This window comes from Macrobrachium rosenbergii, chromosome 8 (genome assembly GCF_040412425.1).
Source record: "Macrobrachium rosenbergii isolate ZJJX-2024 chromosome 8, ASM4041242v1, whole genome shotgun sequence".
NCBI classification, from domain to species: Eukaryota; Metazoa; Arthropoda; class Malacostraca; order Decapoda; family Palaemonidae; genus Macrobrachium; species Macrobrachium rosenbergii.
This window is the reverse complement of record NC_089748.1, coordinates 57,037,153-57,056,452: the sequence shown is the minus strand read 5'-3', so window position 1 is coordinate 57,056,452 and position 19,300 is coordinate 57,037,153. Positions and strand designations below refer to the sequence as shown.

At 37.5% G+C, this 19,300-nt stretch overlaps 2 protein-coding genes across 2 annotated transcripts in view; one reads left to right on the top strand and one right to left on the bottom strand.

Moving 5' to 3' along the window:
- The first annotated feature begins 1,953 nt into the window (after positions 1 to 1,953).
- LOC136841157 (uncharacterized) lies at positions 1,954 to 4,071 on the top strand. The gene is made up of 3 exons (XM_067108201.1): positions 1,954 to 2,135; positions 3,512 to 3,670; positions 3,812 to 4,071. Exons 1-3 carry the CDS (start codon positions 2,086 to 2,088, stop codon positions 3,951 to 3,953), a joined length of 351 nt encoding a protein of 116 aa, XP_066964302.1. The 5' UTR covers positions 1,954 to 2,085; the 3' UTR covers positions 3,954 to 4,071.
- A 4,324-nt stretch (positions 4,072 to 8,395) lies between these two features.
- The window catches only part of Gnf1 (germ line transcription factor 1), a 54,557-nt gene continuing 43,652 nt past the window's right edge, over positions 8,396 to 19,300 (bottom strand). The window contains exons 14-18 of the mRNA XM_067107860.1: positions 13,526 to 13,643; positions 12,659 to 12,804; positions 9,583 to 9,796; positions 9,266 to 9,448; positions 8,396 to 8,895 (exon numbers count right to left, since the gene is read on the bottom strand). Coding sequence (XP_066963961.1) covers positions 8,722 to 8,895; positions 9,266 to 9,448; positions 9,583 to 9,796; positions 12,659 to 12,804; positions 13,526 to 13,643 — 835 coding nt within the window. The 3' untranslated portion in view covers positions 8,396 to 8,721. The remainder of the gene's footprint in view (positions 8,896 to 9,265; positions 9,449 to 9,582; positions 9,797 to 12,658; positions 12,805 to 13,525; positions 13,644 to 19,300) is intronic.

Genomic DNA, 19,300 nt, shown 5'->3' with positions numbered 1-19,300 from the left:
ACAGCATTTTCTTTTTTGTCAGATAAGGGGGTTCATGCCTTTTATTTTTTTTAAACAGTTATTACAATCTGAATTATATTTAAAACAGTTCTTACAATTGTCAAATATATTTTCCAGTGATTTCAGTTTAGTACTATTAGAGCTAGTGGTCTGAGCATCATTTACAATTGTTTCATCATCAGAGATAATACAGAAAATATCTATAACGGCACCGAAGGTTGTTCACATTCATGGATTGTCAGGGAATCTAAGGGTAGAAGAAACCATAGCCATTTGCATAGTGTAAATTAAAAAAGAAGACATTTAGAATCTCCAAAAAACACCACTAGCCTATCTTAGAGCTCATTCCTTTACCTGTAACATAAGTAAGTGCAGACTCCCAAATGTCCATACCCTACCCTCAGGGGATGGCACCAACATGATTAGCATGGTATATGTGTTGGCCAAACATGCAAGATGGGACTGAGAGTATTGCAGAGATACAGTCATCCCCACTGTAATCATCCTGGTGGGTAAGCCAGACAAAATGCAGTATTATTCCCCAAAACCAGCCCACTCCTGGAATTCATGAGGTAGTCCCAAGACGTAATCCCACCTTTGAGATATCAATATAACTCGCATATTTTGACCTTGCCTTTCAAATCCAAACATTATTAAGTAGTTTATAAGGCAATCACAGTTTCCACTACTGGTTTCAAAAAGAGGGAGTTAGACTGGTTGAATAGCAAGAGATTCAGTACAAAGATCTGAAGGTGAAATATGGGGAAAACGCTGCAGTAGCTGTCTGAAGTTATAGTTGATAGGGGTTGGATAACAGGATAGGAAAAACTTATAAAGTATGAAGGAGACTGAAGTGATAGTGATTAATATTCAAGATGTGAACTGGATGATGTAGATCCTCATGGTTTGAGGGCTCTCCCCAATTACAAGGCTTCAATATAGGATATATACTGTATAAACAAAGTGAAGCTATGTGACTTCAAAATCACATTCTCTCATAACAATGGCCTTAATTTGGTCAGCAGGTATGAAACCTTTGGAAAACTGTACGGCATTGAATCTCATAAAAGAAAAGGAAAGGCTGTTAGAATTAATTGTCTCTAGTACTGTGAAGTGAGCTGCATGATCAGAATTATGAACAAATTTACAAAAGCATGCAGTGAGTTAATTGATTATCAGTGATTAATACTGAGATCTGGAATGAGAAATCTAATGTAACTCAAGTTTGTGTCCATCAATTTAAGATGCCAGTCAGTTGCTGACAAGAAGATTTAGGAACAATACTCCAAACATGGCTGAATGAAATTAAAAAAATGTCATCAGGATAGATGGGCCTCCAAAAACATTGAAACTGTTTCAGTATATAAATTTTTTGTACAACTTAGCAAGAGAGAGACCACTGAGTGAGTTGCTCATAGTTAAAAACGTCATTGAAAAGATATTCCTGGGGTGTCATAATCATACATTGACATCAGATTTTGTTAAGAATGAACTTCACTCATAATTTGTGCATGCACTAATTTTAACTTGATCTCTGAGCTACCACATGTCTGTACTTAGATGGGATCAGTATAAATAGAGTAGCATCATCTGCATAAGCAACAAGGTGTTTTGAGGGCTAAATCTCATATTTTGCATAGAAATATAAACAGTAGTTGGCCATAAGCACAACCAGAAAGAATGCTATAAATTATCAGTATATTCTTGGCATTTTTATCATCGAAACTTATTGTAACTATATTGTACATACCAAATAAACATCACACACTCCAGTTTGTGGGGATAGGGTTGGGAAAACCCCCATAACTACAAAACCAGAACAGATTTTGATGAAATACCTTTTATTCACATGTCAAATGCCTTAATGAAAAAATTATGCAATTTTTCTTCAATTTCCATTTTTTTTTATCAGATGATCCTTTAAATTTATTATTTGTGTTTATTAAGAAACTGCACCTAATGAAATGTAAATCCTAAGTTAATTATTCATATGTTCTAGATGGAGATTTGAACTATGCTCTTGACTAAAATCAGGATAGTTAAACCAGGTATTTAAAACTCATCTCTTGTTTTTCAGAAATTGGAATGTTTGGAATAATAATCTGGTTATATTCTACCCTAAAATCTTGGAGTAAGTAAGTAAATATGAATATTTAGTAACAAAATAAAAGGTTAAATATTTCAAGTACAGTATTCCCAAAATTGAAGATGCATCTCAATTTTGACTATTAGAATTTGAAAAAAAAAAATTACTTTCTCAATGCATTGAAGTAATGTGGCTTCAGCTGGTACAGCATATTGATCACTACCTTTGTTTTATGTTTTTCTAGTTCATTATTTTTATATCCATTAATCTCTTCTCAAGCTGAAATACAAGGCAACTGAAAAAAATGTAACAGATAACCAAGTAATGTACAGTACACAGTATAAACTGCCCAGCCATATTTTAGAAATTTTCTTGGCCCACAGGGTTTCAGTGCATGCAAAAGGATAGTGGTACACCTGGTGCAGTATTTTAATATTTTTAGATAATATTGTATGGAAGCTTATGCAGCATTTTTTAAAATCCCAGATTAATGAAAAAGTAAACACCATAACAGAAAACATTAGACATACAGAATAACAATTTAATGCGGTTATGCTTTGCTGAAAATCCCCACACATTTTAAATGTGACATCCAAGAGAACAAGAGGTAAATAGAACAGTGATTTTGATCCACACAATTCAGATATTACATATAAGAAAAATTTCTGAGACTTACTTCAGGAAAAAAATTGCATCTTCAACACCAGGAAATACTGGAATTATGGCAAGAAAGCAAAATTATAAAACTGAAATACAAGGACAGGAGAAGATTAGTAAAGCAGAGGAACTGAACAATACATTAGAATAAATAATTTGTTGAAACAGATTACAATAATTTCAAGTACTATAGAGACTCAAGAAAGGGGCAAAGCCAACAAATTCGCTTATGAACATATGAACATTAACTATGACACAGCAGGTGCTTAAGGCCTACATTGAGCTAACCTTCACTACGCAACATAGTCACAACAGCTGCGTCCTCTTACAGAAATAGCGGGGAAAGGGAAAGAAAATTTGAAAGAGGCAATAACGGACACATTATTTATTTAGGTTATATATATCACATTATTTAGATTATAAACTACGTTAAAGGCTTATGATGCTGGCCTTCAACTCTTACCCATTCTTAGTCTCTGCTGTATATATTCATATCTGTTGACTTGACCCTTTTCTCGAGTCCCTGCATTGCTTAATCTTGTGCAGTGTTTAAATGAAATGTTTACACTATTGTGCTGCCTTTTCTCCTGCTGTTTTGCTAATCTTTTTCCCTTATGATTTGATTTAGGATTTTGTTTTGCTTTCCTTGTAAAGGATTGTTACACTTCCGCATACCCTCAGCATTTGATATGTAATACAGATTAAAAAATGAAAAACTGTATAACTACTAACTTGGGAATCTTGTAACATTGTTTACTGTATTTTCAGAGGAAGCATTCAGATATACAATGCTTGCTTACTGGGGCAGTGTGGTAGGTTAGCTAATATTGCAGCCATAATTTGGTACCAAAGTTCAAGTCTAATATTCCAAGTGCTGATGCTCAGTGATCTGTCCTTTTTGTTTCCTAGTATTATACAGTATAAGAGGTAAGTATCTTGATTTTTTTTTCATCAGATAATATAATACTCAAAATAAATAGTTATATACTATTCCATCTTGGGTTAAATGACTAAAAATACTGTGTGCACTTTACAGGTTTTATGATGGTCATAAAATACCATCTTTTTTTTTTTACTTTCAGCTGCTCTGAATATCGGACGTGTTGAAAGCTGCTTTATCATAACTACAGCATTTGTCATAGGCTACTCTGCCGCTAGCATCTTAGAGCCGTTATTAATAAATACATATCAGTATTATTATGGTGTTTAACATCTGTAAATTCAAAACATTCAATATAACGTAACTTACCCTATTATTTTTGTAATGTATACAGTACTGACAATTCATAATGTACATAATTTATATAATATATACAGTATTGATAATTCATGTTGTACTGATTATTACATGTTTTTAGATGGTAACATTAAGCAGTTTTAAATAATATGCTAAATATTTTTTGAAAACTAAGAACAAAGACCAATGGGACACGCAGCTTAATGCCTATTTCTAGCCTGAGCTTGGAGACAAGCAAAAAGGAAGGAAGAGAGGTGGCAGTTGTCCACAAAGGAAATGACAGACCAGTCTTAGAAGGGAGAAGTTTTTTAAAGAGCCAGGAAAAACAGAAGGTATAGTACTCCACTGGCAGTACAAGGAAAGATACAGTCACTGAACAGTGCAATTTGAAAATTAACAATTTCCACATTAAGTGTAGGGATGAGGTAGCCTGATAGGTGTACAATCCTGATACAGATGACAATAATTACAGTAATTGTATGAGGTGGATATATCACTAAATTAAGTTACAGCTTTTGCTTTTTCTATATCCAGACACTAAATAAGTATCAGATATTTTATTTCAGTATCAAAAGACAATGAACTGAATTTTTTCTTCCTACAATTTTCACCCCTCATTTAAAAAGATCACTCAACCCATTTAAAAGCACTCTCCATAAGAACAACATTTGCTAAGGGCCTCTTCTACCAGTTCAAGACACATAAAGCCCTGATAAGCTTTCCAGAGGGAGACAATACAACTGAAGGTCTTTAAAGACAGAAAGAATCCCTTACTAGTACCTTTAGCCCTAAAGGTGTTACTCCTGCATGCGAGGTCTGATTGGCCAACTTTGAAGTGTCATGAAGCTTAGGCAATGTAAGACATAAATAGTAAAATATCAACGCAACTTTGCAAGACAAAAAATTGCTAAACTGTAAGAAAAACTACAGCCTAGCTTTGCTAGGCCAAAAATCTTTAAATAAATGAAACTCACCATAGTCAACAGCTAACAGTAAGATAAACAAAAAAAATATCCTTACTGACATGACAGCTAAGCAAATCACTAGAATACAATACCCATTAACCCCTATTAGCCTCACAAAATACCAGATCTTTAATAAAAAACTAAATTTCTATAACAAGCCAAAAGATGACTAAGAGATCCACTGAGCTGAAAATAAAGGTGTACAGCCATCTTTTTTAAGAAAATCACTGTACTTACAATAACTACTGATGAATACAAGCATACCCAGTTGTTCAGGCCAGCATATACACATCAAAACAGAAAAGGTGAAAATAATGACAAATATCACCACCTATTAATATGAAAGCATAAATATAGCAGATGACCAGTTTGAGATTTAATGAAATTTTAAGCTATGATTTTCTTGGAAGCAAGACTGCAGGTGTTATACACCAGCCATGCACAATGATCAGTTTTTGCTATCAGGGTACTCAGAAACCTTGGAGCATACTCGTATATGAAGAGAGACCTTTCTTTTAGGATGTGTCGAGGCAACTGCTAGTGCAGGCAAGGTACCACGTCTCTTTGCTGCTGGGAGAAAGGGAGCTGGGGATTTGGCACGCATAAGCATATACACATGTGCTAATGGGGGTCTAAGTGATGTCAGGCAGGGCCAATTGATCCAGGCTACAGCCTACCCCTAACGCCAAATCAAAGCCCTTCGTGTGTTAAATATACCTTTAGTTTAACCAGACCACTGAGCTGATTAACAGCTCTCCTAGGGCTGGCCTCAAGGATTAGACTTATTTTATGTGGCTAAGAACCAAATGAATTTACCTAGCAACGGGACCTACTGCTTATTATTGTGAATCAACCACTTTATAGCTTGAGAAATGAATTTCTATCACCAGAAATATATTCCTCTAATTCTTCATTGGCCAGCCGAGAATCCGAGCTGGCCTAGGGAGAGTGCAGGCCGAGTATGATATCGACCAGCCAATGAGGAACTCCAAAGCCCTTCAAAGAAGGCATCGTGCTTTACCCCATATGAAAAATGGGAAAAAAGCACGTTAAACGAAGAAGAAGATGGTTAGCAACTCTGCTTGTTAAGACTTTTACTTCAAGCAATAAAAGTGTAAGTACTCAAACTTCAAAACTACCAGTCTGGTGGAGAAAACCTCCTGATGCTTATTAAACCTAAGATGTTTTACTGAGGATGTTATCATCATCAACTGTATTACTCTGCACAAGGAAAAATAATAAAATTTGTGGGAATTATTAATGAAAAAAAAGTACAATGAAAACTAAATATCAAATGGTAAGTCTGAGCAGTTCCAAAAGTCTGAGAATACCTGGAAGCTGCTGAGCCTCTTGGTAGACAAAAAGTGACTGTTACTGACACAATGTGAGGGAGCATATGCACCAGTGCCAGCCAACCTAACCCACCTGATCCTTTTTCTTCTATACAAGGGGATAACAATCTAGAATTCTGCAAGGCACTAAGTAGGTTATGTTAAAGTAATGGGTTTGTGGTGAAACAAATGACGGGTATAGTGATTTACCAAGAAGCTGAAATATGGATGGATGACTGGATAGGTGTAATATATTTAAAATTAAAATTCAAATGATATTTCACTACTGGTTGCTTTCAGTTATGCCTCAAGTTGCTACCGATTTCCACATGCTAATCTAGAAACAGACACTGATGAACAATATTGTACATATATAATATTGTTACATGTACATTTTATTCATTGTATTTGGTGGCTTATCACTGTCCTGCTTTTACTTTACTCTTACTTGGCTTTATAACTGCTAAAAGCTGTCAAAGTTACTGTTACTGCATGTATAGTGGGTTTGTTGAATATTTGTATAAGCTTTAACCCCTACAAGATCCTAAGGCCATGCTTCCATGCATTCTTATATTATTTAGTTTTCTGTAAAAGAAAACAATTGTGCCGGCTTTCTCTGTCCGTCCGCACTTTTTCCTCTATGCCTTCGGATCTTATAAACTACCAAGGCTACATGGCTGCAAATTGATATATTGATCATCCACCCTCCAGTCATTAAACATACCAAACTGCAGCCCTCTAGCCTTAGTAGTTTTCATTTTATTTAAGATTAAATTTAGCAAAACTTGTGCTTCTGGCAACAATGTAGGATAGGCCACCACTGGGCCTTGGTTAAAGTTTCATAGGCTGTGGCTCATACAGCATTATACTGAGACCACCGAAAGATAGATCTATTTTCGGTGGCCTTAATTACACGCTGTACAGAAAACTTAATTGCGCCGAAGAAACTTCGGCCCATTTTTTACTTGTTTATTCAAGGGTTTACTTTATATACCCATTAGAGTGGTGATAATAATTACAATAATGTTGATGTTTTTTATGTTTTTGCTCTTCTCCTTCTTTCCTTTATATATTTTCCTGTTTACCTACAGGTGGATTTCAGTTACATATCATACCTTTCAAACTAGAGCTTGGTTTTCCAATATCATGCACACTGCTTTCATGGCAAATTGTACAAATACAAAAATTTCACTCCTACCAGCATTCACTTTGCTGAACACATCAAATTTCTGTGCTGCAGGAAAGTAAACACTAGACTTTATTTCCATTCAATATCAATTTCAACATGCACAAAACTAGTCAAGGGACAAGTATTTATTACAAATGCAACCACCAAAATTCTGAGATAAATTTCCTAACTAAACTGACGAGACTATCATTAAAATTTATAAATGACCAAGGATCTTTTTCCTTGTTCACCAACTATATTTACTAACTCCAATTATAATGACTGTGAAGAGAGAAAGCATCAAGAATCCCAAAACAGCTACAAATGTACTTGGTCCATAATGAGTGAGAAAATACTGCCTATTATAAATAAATATGATTATGCTTTTGATAAAGATAGGCAGTCCCTAAGTTAAGGCAGAGATCCATCACTTAAGTGCGACTTAAGTCGGATCTTAATTTTAAAAAATTTCTAAAAAAAAAAAAAAAAAAAAAGTGACGAAAGCCTTACCTTTACCTGTGGTTGCTTGCAAACTGGAAGGATGGAGACACTTTTTTACATGAGGTACTTCAGAAACTAGTACCCAGCCTAACGTTGCCTTAACTTTGGATTTTCACCCTAAGTCGGAGACAAATTTTTTATGAATATTTTTGAAGTGTCGTACGATGGGATTGACACACGTCGAAACCACCTTAACTCAGGGACTGCCTGTACCACTGCCAAAATATCTCCCTAGCATCACAAAGCTTGTGTGTTAAGCCTCAAACAACACACACTTGCTGAAATGAAAATACTATTTGACTGCATAATATGAAAAATGGAGAGAAAGTTGATTTTTGCATCCATATCAACAGTAGCCAGAACCACCTCACAGCTATTAAGCACTGATTTGTGCCTAAAATAGCTATTTCTTCCTCTATAATATTTGGTAGCCATGTACAAAAATACAAATTCTAGAAAAGTACTTCTATAATTTTCACCTAACACTGGAGCTACAAGCACTCTTATTCTAAAATACACTATTCATAGTTAATAGTAAAAAAATGATGTCAGTACAGCATTACTGTATTTAACATTTATATTTAAAATAAAATACATTTTTAACATTCAGAAATTACTATAATACTTTCCTGCAACTTATCATTCCTGCCAAGAAGTCTTTAAATCAGCATACTTTAAAAGTATTATCAGATATACATATAAACAACAAATATAAACTCAAGTTACAAAAACTACTTGATGCAATTTAGATGCATGATTAACAATCTCAGTAACTATCACTTTTTGCCTCTCCCTCTTCCACCCCTGCCAGCACCTCTGTTACTACTTCCACCCCTGCCAGCACCTCTGTTACTACTTCCACCCCTGCCAGCACCTCTATTACTACCTCCACCACGACCTTCACCTTTACTGCTGCTAGCCTCTCCTTTCTTTCCTCCACCTTTCTTCACCTATGGAAAGAAAGTATAAACTCTTTAATTTGTCAGTTCAAAGATACCGATGCAGTAAAATATATTATGATAGTCAATACAGGATACTACTAGAGTATCCCAGCACTCTGCTCCTATGGGGAGTATCAATAGCTCATGTATTTCAAACATGTCAAGTAATAAACTTTAATTTGTCAGTTCAAAGATACCGATGTAGTAAAATATATTATGATAGTCAATACAGGATACTACTAGAGTATCCCAGCACTCTGCTCCTATGGGGAGTATCAATAGCTCATGTATTTCAAACATGTCAAGTACTTAAAATTTATCATATAAGCAGACACTATGACAGCCTAAAACCTGTAAATGTAAGTACATTTGCCCTTACCATAATCATTGCATTTTTGGTGATATCCTCTTCCTCTTCCTCACTTTCTTCCTCCTCTTCACCATCCATCCCTTCCTCACCCATACCACCGGTACTACCTTTCTTTTTCTTTGTAACAGTAACATGAGCAAAAGGAGTCATATGGCCTTCTTTATTATAGGTTCGTGTGAAAGCTGCTTTTACCTGTATTAGTTTAAAAGTAATGATAAATGTAAAAAGACCATTACATATATAAAAAAAATGTCAAAAATACCAAAGAATTTGCTGTTTAGTTCAGAGAAGACAAATCAAACAATCAAAGAAGAACAGTTACTCACCTTACTATCAACATTACTCATTGGATCTTTTGAGCCAGGCCACAGTGTTAACTCTAACATGGAATCCAAATCTTCCCTTAAAAGGTTGTAAGTATTCATAACATCCACTGCACTGTGAATGCCATCCACTCCTTCCTTCACCAAAGGCTGAGTAACAGCATTTTTTAGCGGCTCACAGTAATCCATGTTAACATCCATTTTACTCCCTGAAATTCTGAAAATTAGGGTACCTTGAGTTATTCTGATACTTAGAAAACTTCCAATGAACGATAATTTCCAAAGTACTGTACTAAACAGAACACATATCCACAACTCCTAAGTTGGAAGGCATACAAAATTTGCAAACATATAAGCCACGCTTTTGAAGTTAAGGTCAAGGAAAACACTTGTACATCTTATATGGTAATGGTCAGTTAAATTTAACCTACTTGCTACAAGTAAGTTGTTTGGTGATGCTAATGATGTGAACTCCCAAAAACTTCTCAAGAAAATTGGCTCCTCATTACCTTTAAGCTCCCAGTAATTATAGTCTTTTACAACTATCACAGGTTACTTCAGTACACGCTCTGAGATGTTCATTTGAAATACAGTATTTGCAAGCTCTAATAATAGTCTACCTTTCGTATAACTGAAAATTAAACATTCAAGAAGACATCTATGGTATGATTGCCAAACTCAAGTTTAACTAGCTTACCTTCAGTGAGATTGCCAACCTCAAGTTCAGACAGCCTGCCTTCAGTATGACTGCAAACTGAAAATTCAAGTAATCTACCTTACGTATGATTGCAAACTGCGATCCAGACTACCACTGTAATGCTCTCCTCTGCTAGACTCAGCAGCTTGGGTAGTGAATGTGATGCCTCAGGTGTGAGACGACCTTCACATTCATACCTTTCCCCAATGGTACTTCAGATAACTTCTGAATGAGGCTTATCACTCCCTTTTGGCCACTGCAGAAATAGTTTCAAAATATCCTACACCTCATCGTAGACAACCACAGTTGATGAGGAAGTGGAAAAACACATCAGAGGCCATAAAAAGGAAGACAAAAGGAAGAGCCAAAGAACCAGCAATGTGAACATTCCAGAAATTCCCTACAACAACAATGATGAATTAGAGGGAAATTCCATTCTGTCACAGTGTTTTTAAAAGACACCTGCTTTGACAAAAACTGTTAAAATACTCCTGACATCCCAGAATCTCCACTAAGAAGTCCTTCATTATCTGGTGTTAACAGCCTACCTGAAGCTGAAGAATCATCTGGCAAATTTTCAGCAAATACGGCAACACAGCTTACTCACCATCACTTGACAATTTTTATCATAAGAAGAATGAAGAAAAAGGATGGCAAATACCTAATATAATTTGTGTGCGTATGTGTTGTGAAAAAAAAAAGAGAATCTTTTAAAATATTTGGGTATATTAGGAATGAAAGTTACCTTGATGAAGCCTTCCATTTTGATAATATACATTTTGTTGAAGCAGTGAGCACTCATATCTGGTGTTTTTTCTCTTCTCACTCCTTCCCTCCACCCTACCCAGCTGTACCTCATTATAGTTAACTAACAACTATTCTATGTACCTAGTTCAAACTAAGGTTAATAAGAGACATATAGGACTTTAGGGAACATGCCCCTATGAAAAGCTTGGTCCCTCAGTTTATATACATATCAAATAGAATAGAAAAGAGTATACAATTTACACCGAAGGCCAAGCACTGGGACCTATGACGTCATTCAGTGCTAAAAGGAAAATTGAGAGTAAAAGGTTTCAAAGGCGTAACAGGAGGAAAACCTCACCGTTGCACTATGAAACAATGTTAAAAGAGGGTGCAAAGTATGATGGAAAAAAGTAAAAGGAATGAAAGGGGTTGCAGCTAGGGGCCAAAGGGACACTGCAAAGAACTTTAACCCTCAAGGGAGAGGCTAATTTAAGAAAAAACACATCAATGCAAAGAGGAAGATATGCAAATGCACACGGTGTAAGAAAAAAAATTCTAAAATATTTTCTCTACCTTCCATGGGAAGTTGAAAGTGACTATTTACAACCCTGTGTAGGGCCTCTTTTACAAAACTCATAAATTTTACCAAGTTGCACATGTTTTTTCAAATAATTTACTTTATTTTATTTTGTAAAATTATAATTACAACTAACACAATATCATAACGGATAACAAATAAAATTAGTAACAAATTCTGAGCATATTTGTTGTAAAATATTTTCGTAAATTTACTGAGATTGGGAAATGCAGTAACTTTTTTTTGGATTTATACAGGTTTTTTCTAATATTTCTTTGCAAAACTACAATTATATCTGACATCATATCATAAAAGATAAGAACTAAAACCAACAACAATCCCTGGGTATATTTATGAGCATATAAATAAAAAGACGTCATGGGAGAGAGAGGAGCAAGACATTCCCCCTCCAAGTCAAGAACAATACTGAAGTTCCCAAGATGCCCATGATCGAGCTGAGCTGAATTCTTTAGTTGCTACAATTCACTTAAGGGGCACTGAAGTATTGGAAACTCTTTCCCGCTCGATACAGACAAATTGTATGGCACGTAATATTAATCCTCCTGAGAGGGGATCCATCCACCACACAAAACCTGTTTTAGATCCTCTATTGAGGAGATGCATCCATTAAGGGTTACGTAATGCCTACAGTGCACCCCCTACAGGGGTGTACTTATCTGTAATAACATTTTTTATTACAGAATAATTACAGAAATCCAATACAAATTATAACAATGTATTGTCCAGAACAGTATGTATAGATAGTAAGGATAAAGATTGAATTCAATCATGGAGTTTGTGGGTGAGTTAGTATCAGTTATTTCTTGTTGGCGACATATATGTACTACAATACCTATATTATATTCTGTGAATGTTTTAATGCATTAAAAAAAAAAAAAACATAGTGATTGGAACCAATTTACCATGGAAAAGGATTCTTCCGAGTAATGATCAACAGACACCATGCAAAGAATTCCTTTCAAGATCTACTTAGGATTATGCATGTGTAACAATGGCAAATTTATTGATGACAAGGACATATATTGCTATAAGCTTACCTCAGTCTCATATGCATTTGTAACTCTTGCATAAGACGATCAAATTTATTACGACGACTATTATTACCAAGCCACTTGGGGAACTCAATTTGTGAAGATAAATGCCCTGACATATACTCTCCCGGAAGAACACTGCTATACATTGCCTGAAGAGAAAAATGGATTCAATGTTGTTATGATTCTGTATGTCAATATCTTAATTCTAGTATGCCTTAACTTCACTACAGCAAAGTGTGTATGTGTCCAGTGACAATTTTGTCTAAAATTGTCAATTATTTGTTAATACACTGATATGCAAGAAATTACCAATGTGTATAATTAAAAACTAATTTAAAAAATTATTATTAATAATTTTAACATTAATAGCTATGAAAGATCCTATTTTATCTAGGCCTTTATTAGTACTGTACTGGAAACTTCAAGTACAGCACTCTAGACTATACTGAATTAACACTGAATGTATATCTCTGTTATTTAATGATAGATAACCTATAAAGTTTGTGTGTTTTTATATCTAAGTCTACCTTCTAAAGGATTACTTGGCAAGAATTTAGCCAAGTAAAAATGTATATACAAACTGGCAATGTTAGAGCTATAACTCACACCCACAAGAATATACCTATTTTTGTCCATCAATTCTACTATGAAATTTAATACAGTATGGTCATTATTAATAAAAAATTTTTGTATTTCTACAAATTTAATTATAGTAATTTTGTTATTCTTACTGTTACTTTCTAAATGAAGGTTAATATATTTATTGTATAAAGCAAAATTGAACCTAATGTGATCACCACATATATATATATTTCCTAATGAAGTAATTCAAGAATAAATATCCACTAAACAGTCTCAGATTTATCCTACCTGAACAGGAAGGAGTGACCAGGCATTTCTGGATCTGATGGCCTTTTCACATAGATCTCCATCTGCTATACAAGCAGCAGTTTTTGACAACTGCTCCAAGGTCTTTCGGCGATTGCTCCTATAACGTACAATGGAAGTTGCTTAGTCATGCTAAGAAAAGGCAAAACTGACAAATTTATTAAATTAATTTGTATTTTTCACAGCAAACATGAGGTCTTAACATCAGGATAAATCTTCTAGTGCCAGCTTGAATCCAGTAAAATCAATAAAATTGTATATGCAAGGGACTAGTGGCATCTGTCCTCAATCACGAGTCAAGTGGGACCACTCACAAATCAAGCAGTACTCCGTGACTTCACCAGTTATTCTTCCAACCCAGGTTAAGTAGTCAGAGGGGTGGTTAGAGGTGGGCCTTAAATGTTAAGACCTCAGGTTTGTTAGTTATGAAAAATACAAATTAATTTAATAAATTTGCCATTTGTTCATATACAAAACAAAGCTTCGGTCTTAACATTAGGATCGACTTACTCTTGGTGGAAGATAAGTAAATTAACCGACTGGGGGTCTGTCACACCTGGTCATTCTTTTGAATAAGAGAATTCCAAGAAATATGACCTTTATTTCTGAACCCCAGATATATGTATATCTTGGGTTCAGACTTCTGGGTTTTAATACATCACAGTTCATTGCACATATGGAAGACAAGAAGCTGTCTGTTCTAATAACAAACCAATGCAGCCACTATGTAGAATTGTTACCATTCCTCTCTCTCCTTGCTAAAGAGAGGAATGCATCGCTACTGAAAGATATCTTAGCATTAAAGATCACCTAACAGTATGGCCACTGCACTCACCTGTATCATGTCAGTTCCAGCACATGACAGAACCCTCTTCTTACCGCCTGCTGGTAAAGAAGAAGAGAAGAAAAGAGACCAGTCATCTCGTTCATTTCACTTTCATACCATCATCTTAGACCAGATACAAACTGACCTGTCAGGGGCACTGGATGAGCTACACAACTTGTTGAGCAGCCACCACTGGACCCAAGGAAAAGTGTCCAGGGACCTATGGGCAACATCCAACGAGCAGAAGGAAGTGAAAGTGGTTTGGTGACGCCACGAACCAGCTTTCAAAATTCTATTGAATAGACATATTCTTCCTAAATGTCAATGAGGAGCTTAGACCTCTAACATCATGCGCTCTTGCATTGGCGACATTATCTGAAGCTCCTGATGCAGATGAACAGGTATTTCCGATCGCTTCTCATAGCCAAAAGGAGACTGTATTCTTGGACACTTCTTTCTTGACTCGTCCTGTGCTAACAAAAAGTCTGCGACAACCTGGTCTGAGATGTCGAGTCCTTTTTAGATAAGCATGCAGCGTCCTGACAGGACGCAACAACATTTCGTCAGGGTCATTATCAACAAAGTCTCCCAAAGAAGGTACAGAAAAGGAGACAAATCTTTCATTATGAACTGAAGGATTTTGTGCCCTTACAACGAATTCAGGAGTAAATTCTAAAGTCAAAGGCTTCCAACCCCTGGTGTTGACGTCATAAGACAGACCATGCAGTTTGCCTAACATTTTTGACGATGCTAGGGCCAGCAATGAATTCAGGAATAAATTCAAAAGTCAAAGATTTCCAACCCCTGGTGTATTTGACATATAAGACAGGCCATGCAGTTTGCCTACCATTTTTGATGATGCTAGGGCCAGCAAGAAAACCGTCTTAAGGATAAAGTTTCTATCTGTAGCCTGTCGCAACGCTTCATAGGGGGTTTGAGTAAGACTAGTCAAAACCAAAGTCAAATCTCAACTAGGAGATTTGAGTTCTCTAGGGAAACAAGACTGCTCAAAGCTCTTAATCTGCACAGATATTTCCAAAGATGCAGATATATCTACATCTTTCATATGCAGAACTAGAGTTAGAGCAGCCCCAAAGCCCTTTACGGCAAATACAGAAAGATGTTTTTCCGCTCAGAAAGACTAGAAAATCAGCTGTTTGTTGACTAGAAGATCCAAGTGGAGAGTAACCCTGTCTACGACACCAATCACAGTATACAGACAACTTTCCCTGGTAAACGGACATTGAAGACTTCCTGAAATATCCTGACATCTGAGATGCTGTTCTTCGAGAAAATCCTGTCTCTCGCAGGAGATACTCGATAGTCTCCACCCGTGAAGAGATAGGAACTGTGCTGACTGATGATACCTCTCCACATGAGGTTGACAAAGTAGGTTGTGCCAGGGGGGTAATTCTCTTGGAACTACAGACAGCAGGTCTGGAAACCATTCTGCCTGTGGCCATGGAGGAGTTACCAACATCATCTTGAGATTCTGGGACCTCATCACTATGTTCAAGACCTTATGTTAGGTATATCTTAGTTTAACCAGACCACTGAGCTGATTAACAGCTCTCCTAAGGCTGGCCCGAAGGATTAGATTTATTTTACGTGGCTAAGAACCAGCTGGTTACCTAGCAACGGGACCTACAGTTTATTGTGGAATCCGAACCACATTATGACGAGAAATGAATTTCTATCATCAGAAATAAATTCCTGTAATTCTTCACTGGCCAGTCGGAGAGTCGAACGCTGGATGTTCAGGACCTGACAGGGAAAGAATACACATCCAAATTGCCCCATGGATGTTGTAGGGCATCCTCCGCCACTGTGGCCATGTCCAATACTACTGAGCAATAGACTTCCAGTTTTGTGTTGTACCCTGTCGAGACGAGATCTATCGCTGGTCTCCCCTGTTTGTCCTGATGACTCCATTCTCCTGAAATTAGCAGGTCCTCCTGATGAGCACCCCAATCTTCAGCCAATGCATCTGAGAACAACAGAAGATCCAGAGAGGGTACATGGAGAGGGACTCCTACTGTCAGATTGTTGTCATCCAACTGCCACAGCAGGACTTTTCTCACCTCTGTAGAAAAGAGGAACTTCATGTGAGGGTGGTCTGTTGCTGGAGATCAACCAAAACTCCTTCAGTCTCCATTGTAACAAACGCATATGTAGATGTCTGTGGGGAACTAATTCCTCTAAAGGAGTAAGCAGGCCCAGAACTACTTGCCACTGCTTTGCTGGTTATGTTTTCCTGAACAGAAAGGACATAACCACATTCTTGAGCTTCTCTATTCTCTGTTCGGACAGAAAACTCTCGCCTGTGCTCATACCCAGATACAAAATCCTCTAACTGGGAACTAGATTCCATTTTTCCCAATTTATCACAATGCCTATGATGCGACAAAATTGAAGCTGCTGATCATCTCTGTCATGAAGTAACTTTCCCCGGGATTTTGCCAGGACCAGCCAGTTGTCTAGGTATCTTATCAGTCTGACCCCTTGGGCAAGAGCCCATGTTGACACCAGCATGAACACTTGAGTATCTGTCAGGCCAATACACAGCACCTTGAACTGAAATACCTGCTCTACAAGACTGAACCAACGAAATTTCCGTGATGATTGATGGATTGGGATTTGGAAGTAAGCAACCTTTAAGTCTATGGTCAGCATAAAGTCTCCTTCTCTGACTGCTGCCAAGACTGTCCTTGGAGACTCCACTTTGAACCTTGTCTTCCTGACAAAGAGGTTCATGTTGACAGGTCTATTACTGTCCTCAAATCACCATTGGCCTTCGGTACTAGGAAGATCCGGCTGTAGAACCCCACTGAAGGAAGCATTACTTGCTCTATTGCTCCCTTCTCCATCATTTTCTTCATTTCTCCTTGCAGAATGAGGTGTTTCTTTGATCCAGGATTCGTAAGAAAGGTGCGGTAGAGGGCGATCTGAAGGAGGCAGAGTGAAGTCGAACGAAAGTAGATAACCTATCCTTACAACATCTACTACCCACAGCTCTGCCCCAAATCTCTGCCACATATCCCAAATGGCTCGCCAGGCATCCCCCTACCGGTGGCACTAAGTGGGGAGAGGTGCCCACTCTGCCGTCTCATACCCCTGCCTCTGCCCCTATTTCCCCTTCCTCTTGCAGGTCAGCTCTGAAAGAGATGCTGCTGAAACGGTTCCTTTGTTGAAGGTGCTGGCTGAGTAGGTTTAGGGGCAGGAGTAGATCTTACCAACTTCTTTTGCAGAGCCTGTTGAGTCTGCCTTGCAAATTAGACCGACTCACATTAGACTTACTAACAGCTTGCTGTACTAGCCTTTTGTTAGTATTCATACGTCTATCGGTGGCAACTTCCAACCTATCCTTAGGTAACAACAACTGAGACTCCAAAATATCCTCATTCCGGAGTGACAACACAGAGTCGACATCCACAGAACGGCTTACCTTGGCTAGAGCTGCAGCTCTTCTCATTAAAATAATATTAGCCCATACGTTGGCACTCAAATTAGTCAAATATGATATAGCTTTAGAACCAAATTGAAGTAATCTGATAAAAGCTGTCTCATCTACTGCAGCTGTTGACTATAAATCTAACCATGATGCCATCTGAAAGATAGAAGAGGCAGTCAACTCCAATGCAGCAGCTTCCTGACATGTAAGGGAAGGAGATTCCATTCTGATTTGATCCAACATCAGACCTGGTCTCAAACGAACGACATCTGGGTTGATCTGTCTACCCAAAAGAGGAATGACAGGAGTCATATATCATCTCCTATGTTGAGTTAGAGGGGGAGAGAGCAACTTGAACGATCTATTCATAACATAAAGTTATCCCAACCCGAAACCCCTGAGTTCACATGCTGCAGTATTGATTCCGCATGACTAGAGCATGGCAATTCAAAGGACGTCTTAATATCTTTCTTAGGTCCTAAAAGTGCTTCAATTCCAGTGGGAGCGATCGCCAAAGGAGTTTCAATCCTCTTCGAAAGATTATTAAACTGACGAATCATATCTATAACCTCTGCATAAGAGGAAAGAAACTCCTGCTTATCCACATCCTCCGCTTCATTAATTACGTTGTCACCAAAAGAGGAAGGCACACAGGAATATCACTAATACTCGTTCTCGAAGCTGAACCACCTCTATCACATGACGCATGTCCGTCTTCTCTTGGCCTAGTTGTGTCACACTGACATCCAGAGGACAGCCACCAGCGAATCCTTTCTCTGCTCCTCGACTGTGAACATGAACGTCTTTGCTCCCTCACGTCCAATCAATCTTGTGATGAATTACGTCCGTATCTATCCACACTTTTACGGCCGACACGTATCGGGGAGAACTAGGCACTTCCCTGGGGGATCTGGACCCTGAACACCTGATCAATGGCTGAACGACTCCACTGTCCAAAGGCCGAGTAGACAAACGTCCGTTGACATCTATACATGAATCCCCCACCTCCAGTACGCTAGATCTCTTTATTGGAGCACTATCATCTTTCCTCGTAACTTTGAACAGTCGTACCAGAGACACAGAAAACTCATCACGAATATTATCTGCCCGTTGAGACACCAAGGGAAACCTTCGAACACTTTCCGAGGACACTCCCACTACATCTGCACTCATTCCTGAGACTGAAACTAACGAATCTTTCAGTCCCTTGTCCGTAGACTTCCTAGACCGAATGACCAAGGAAGAATCACAACCACCAACCTCTGAGATAATGCCTACAGCTGAATCTTGAACTTCCATATACACAGATGTGGCAGTCTCTGCTCAAAGAAGAAAATGTCCTTCTTTTCTTGGCACGAGGATCAGGCATGAAGTTCCTGTTCACCAAAGCTTAACTGGAACACGCACAGGTACAATGGATGAATCCAATGAAGCTGACGACGCGGCAGAAGAAGAAGCAGACTTACATCTTTTCTCCTTG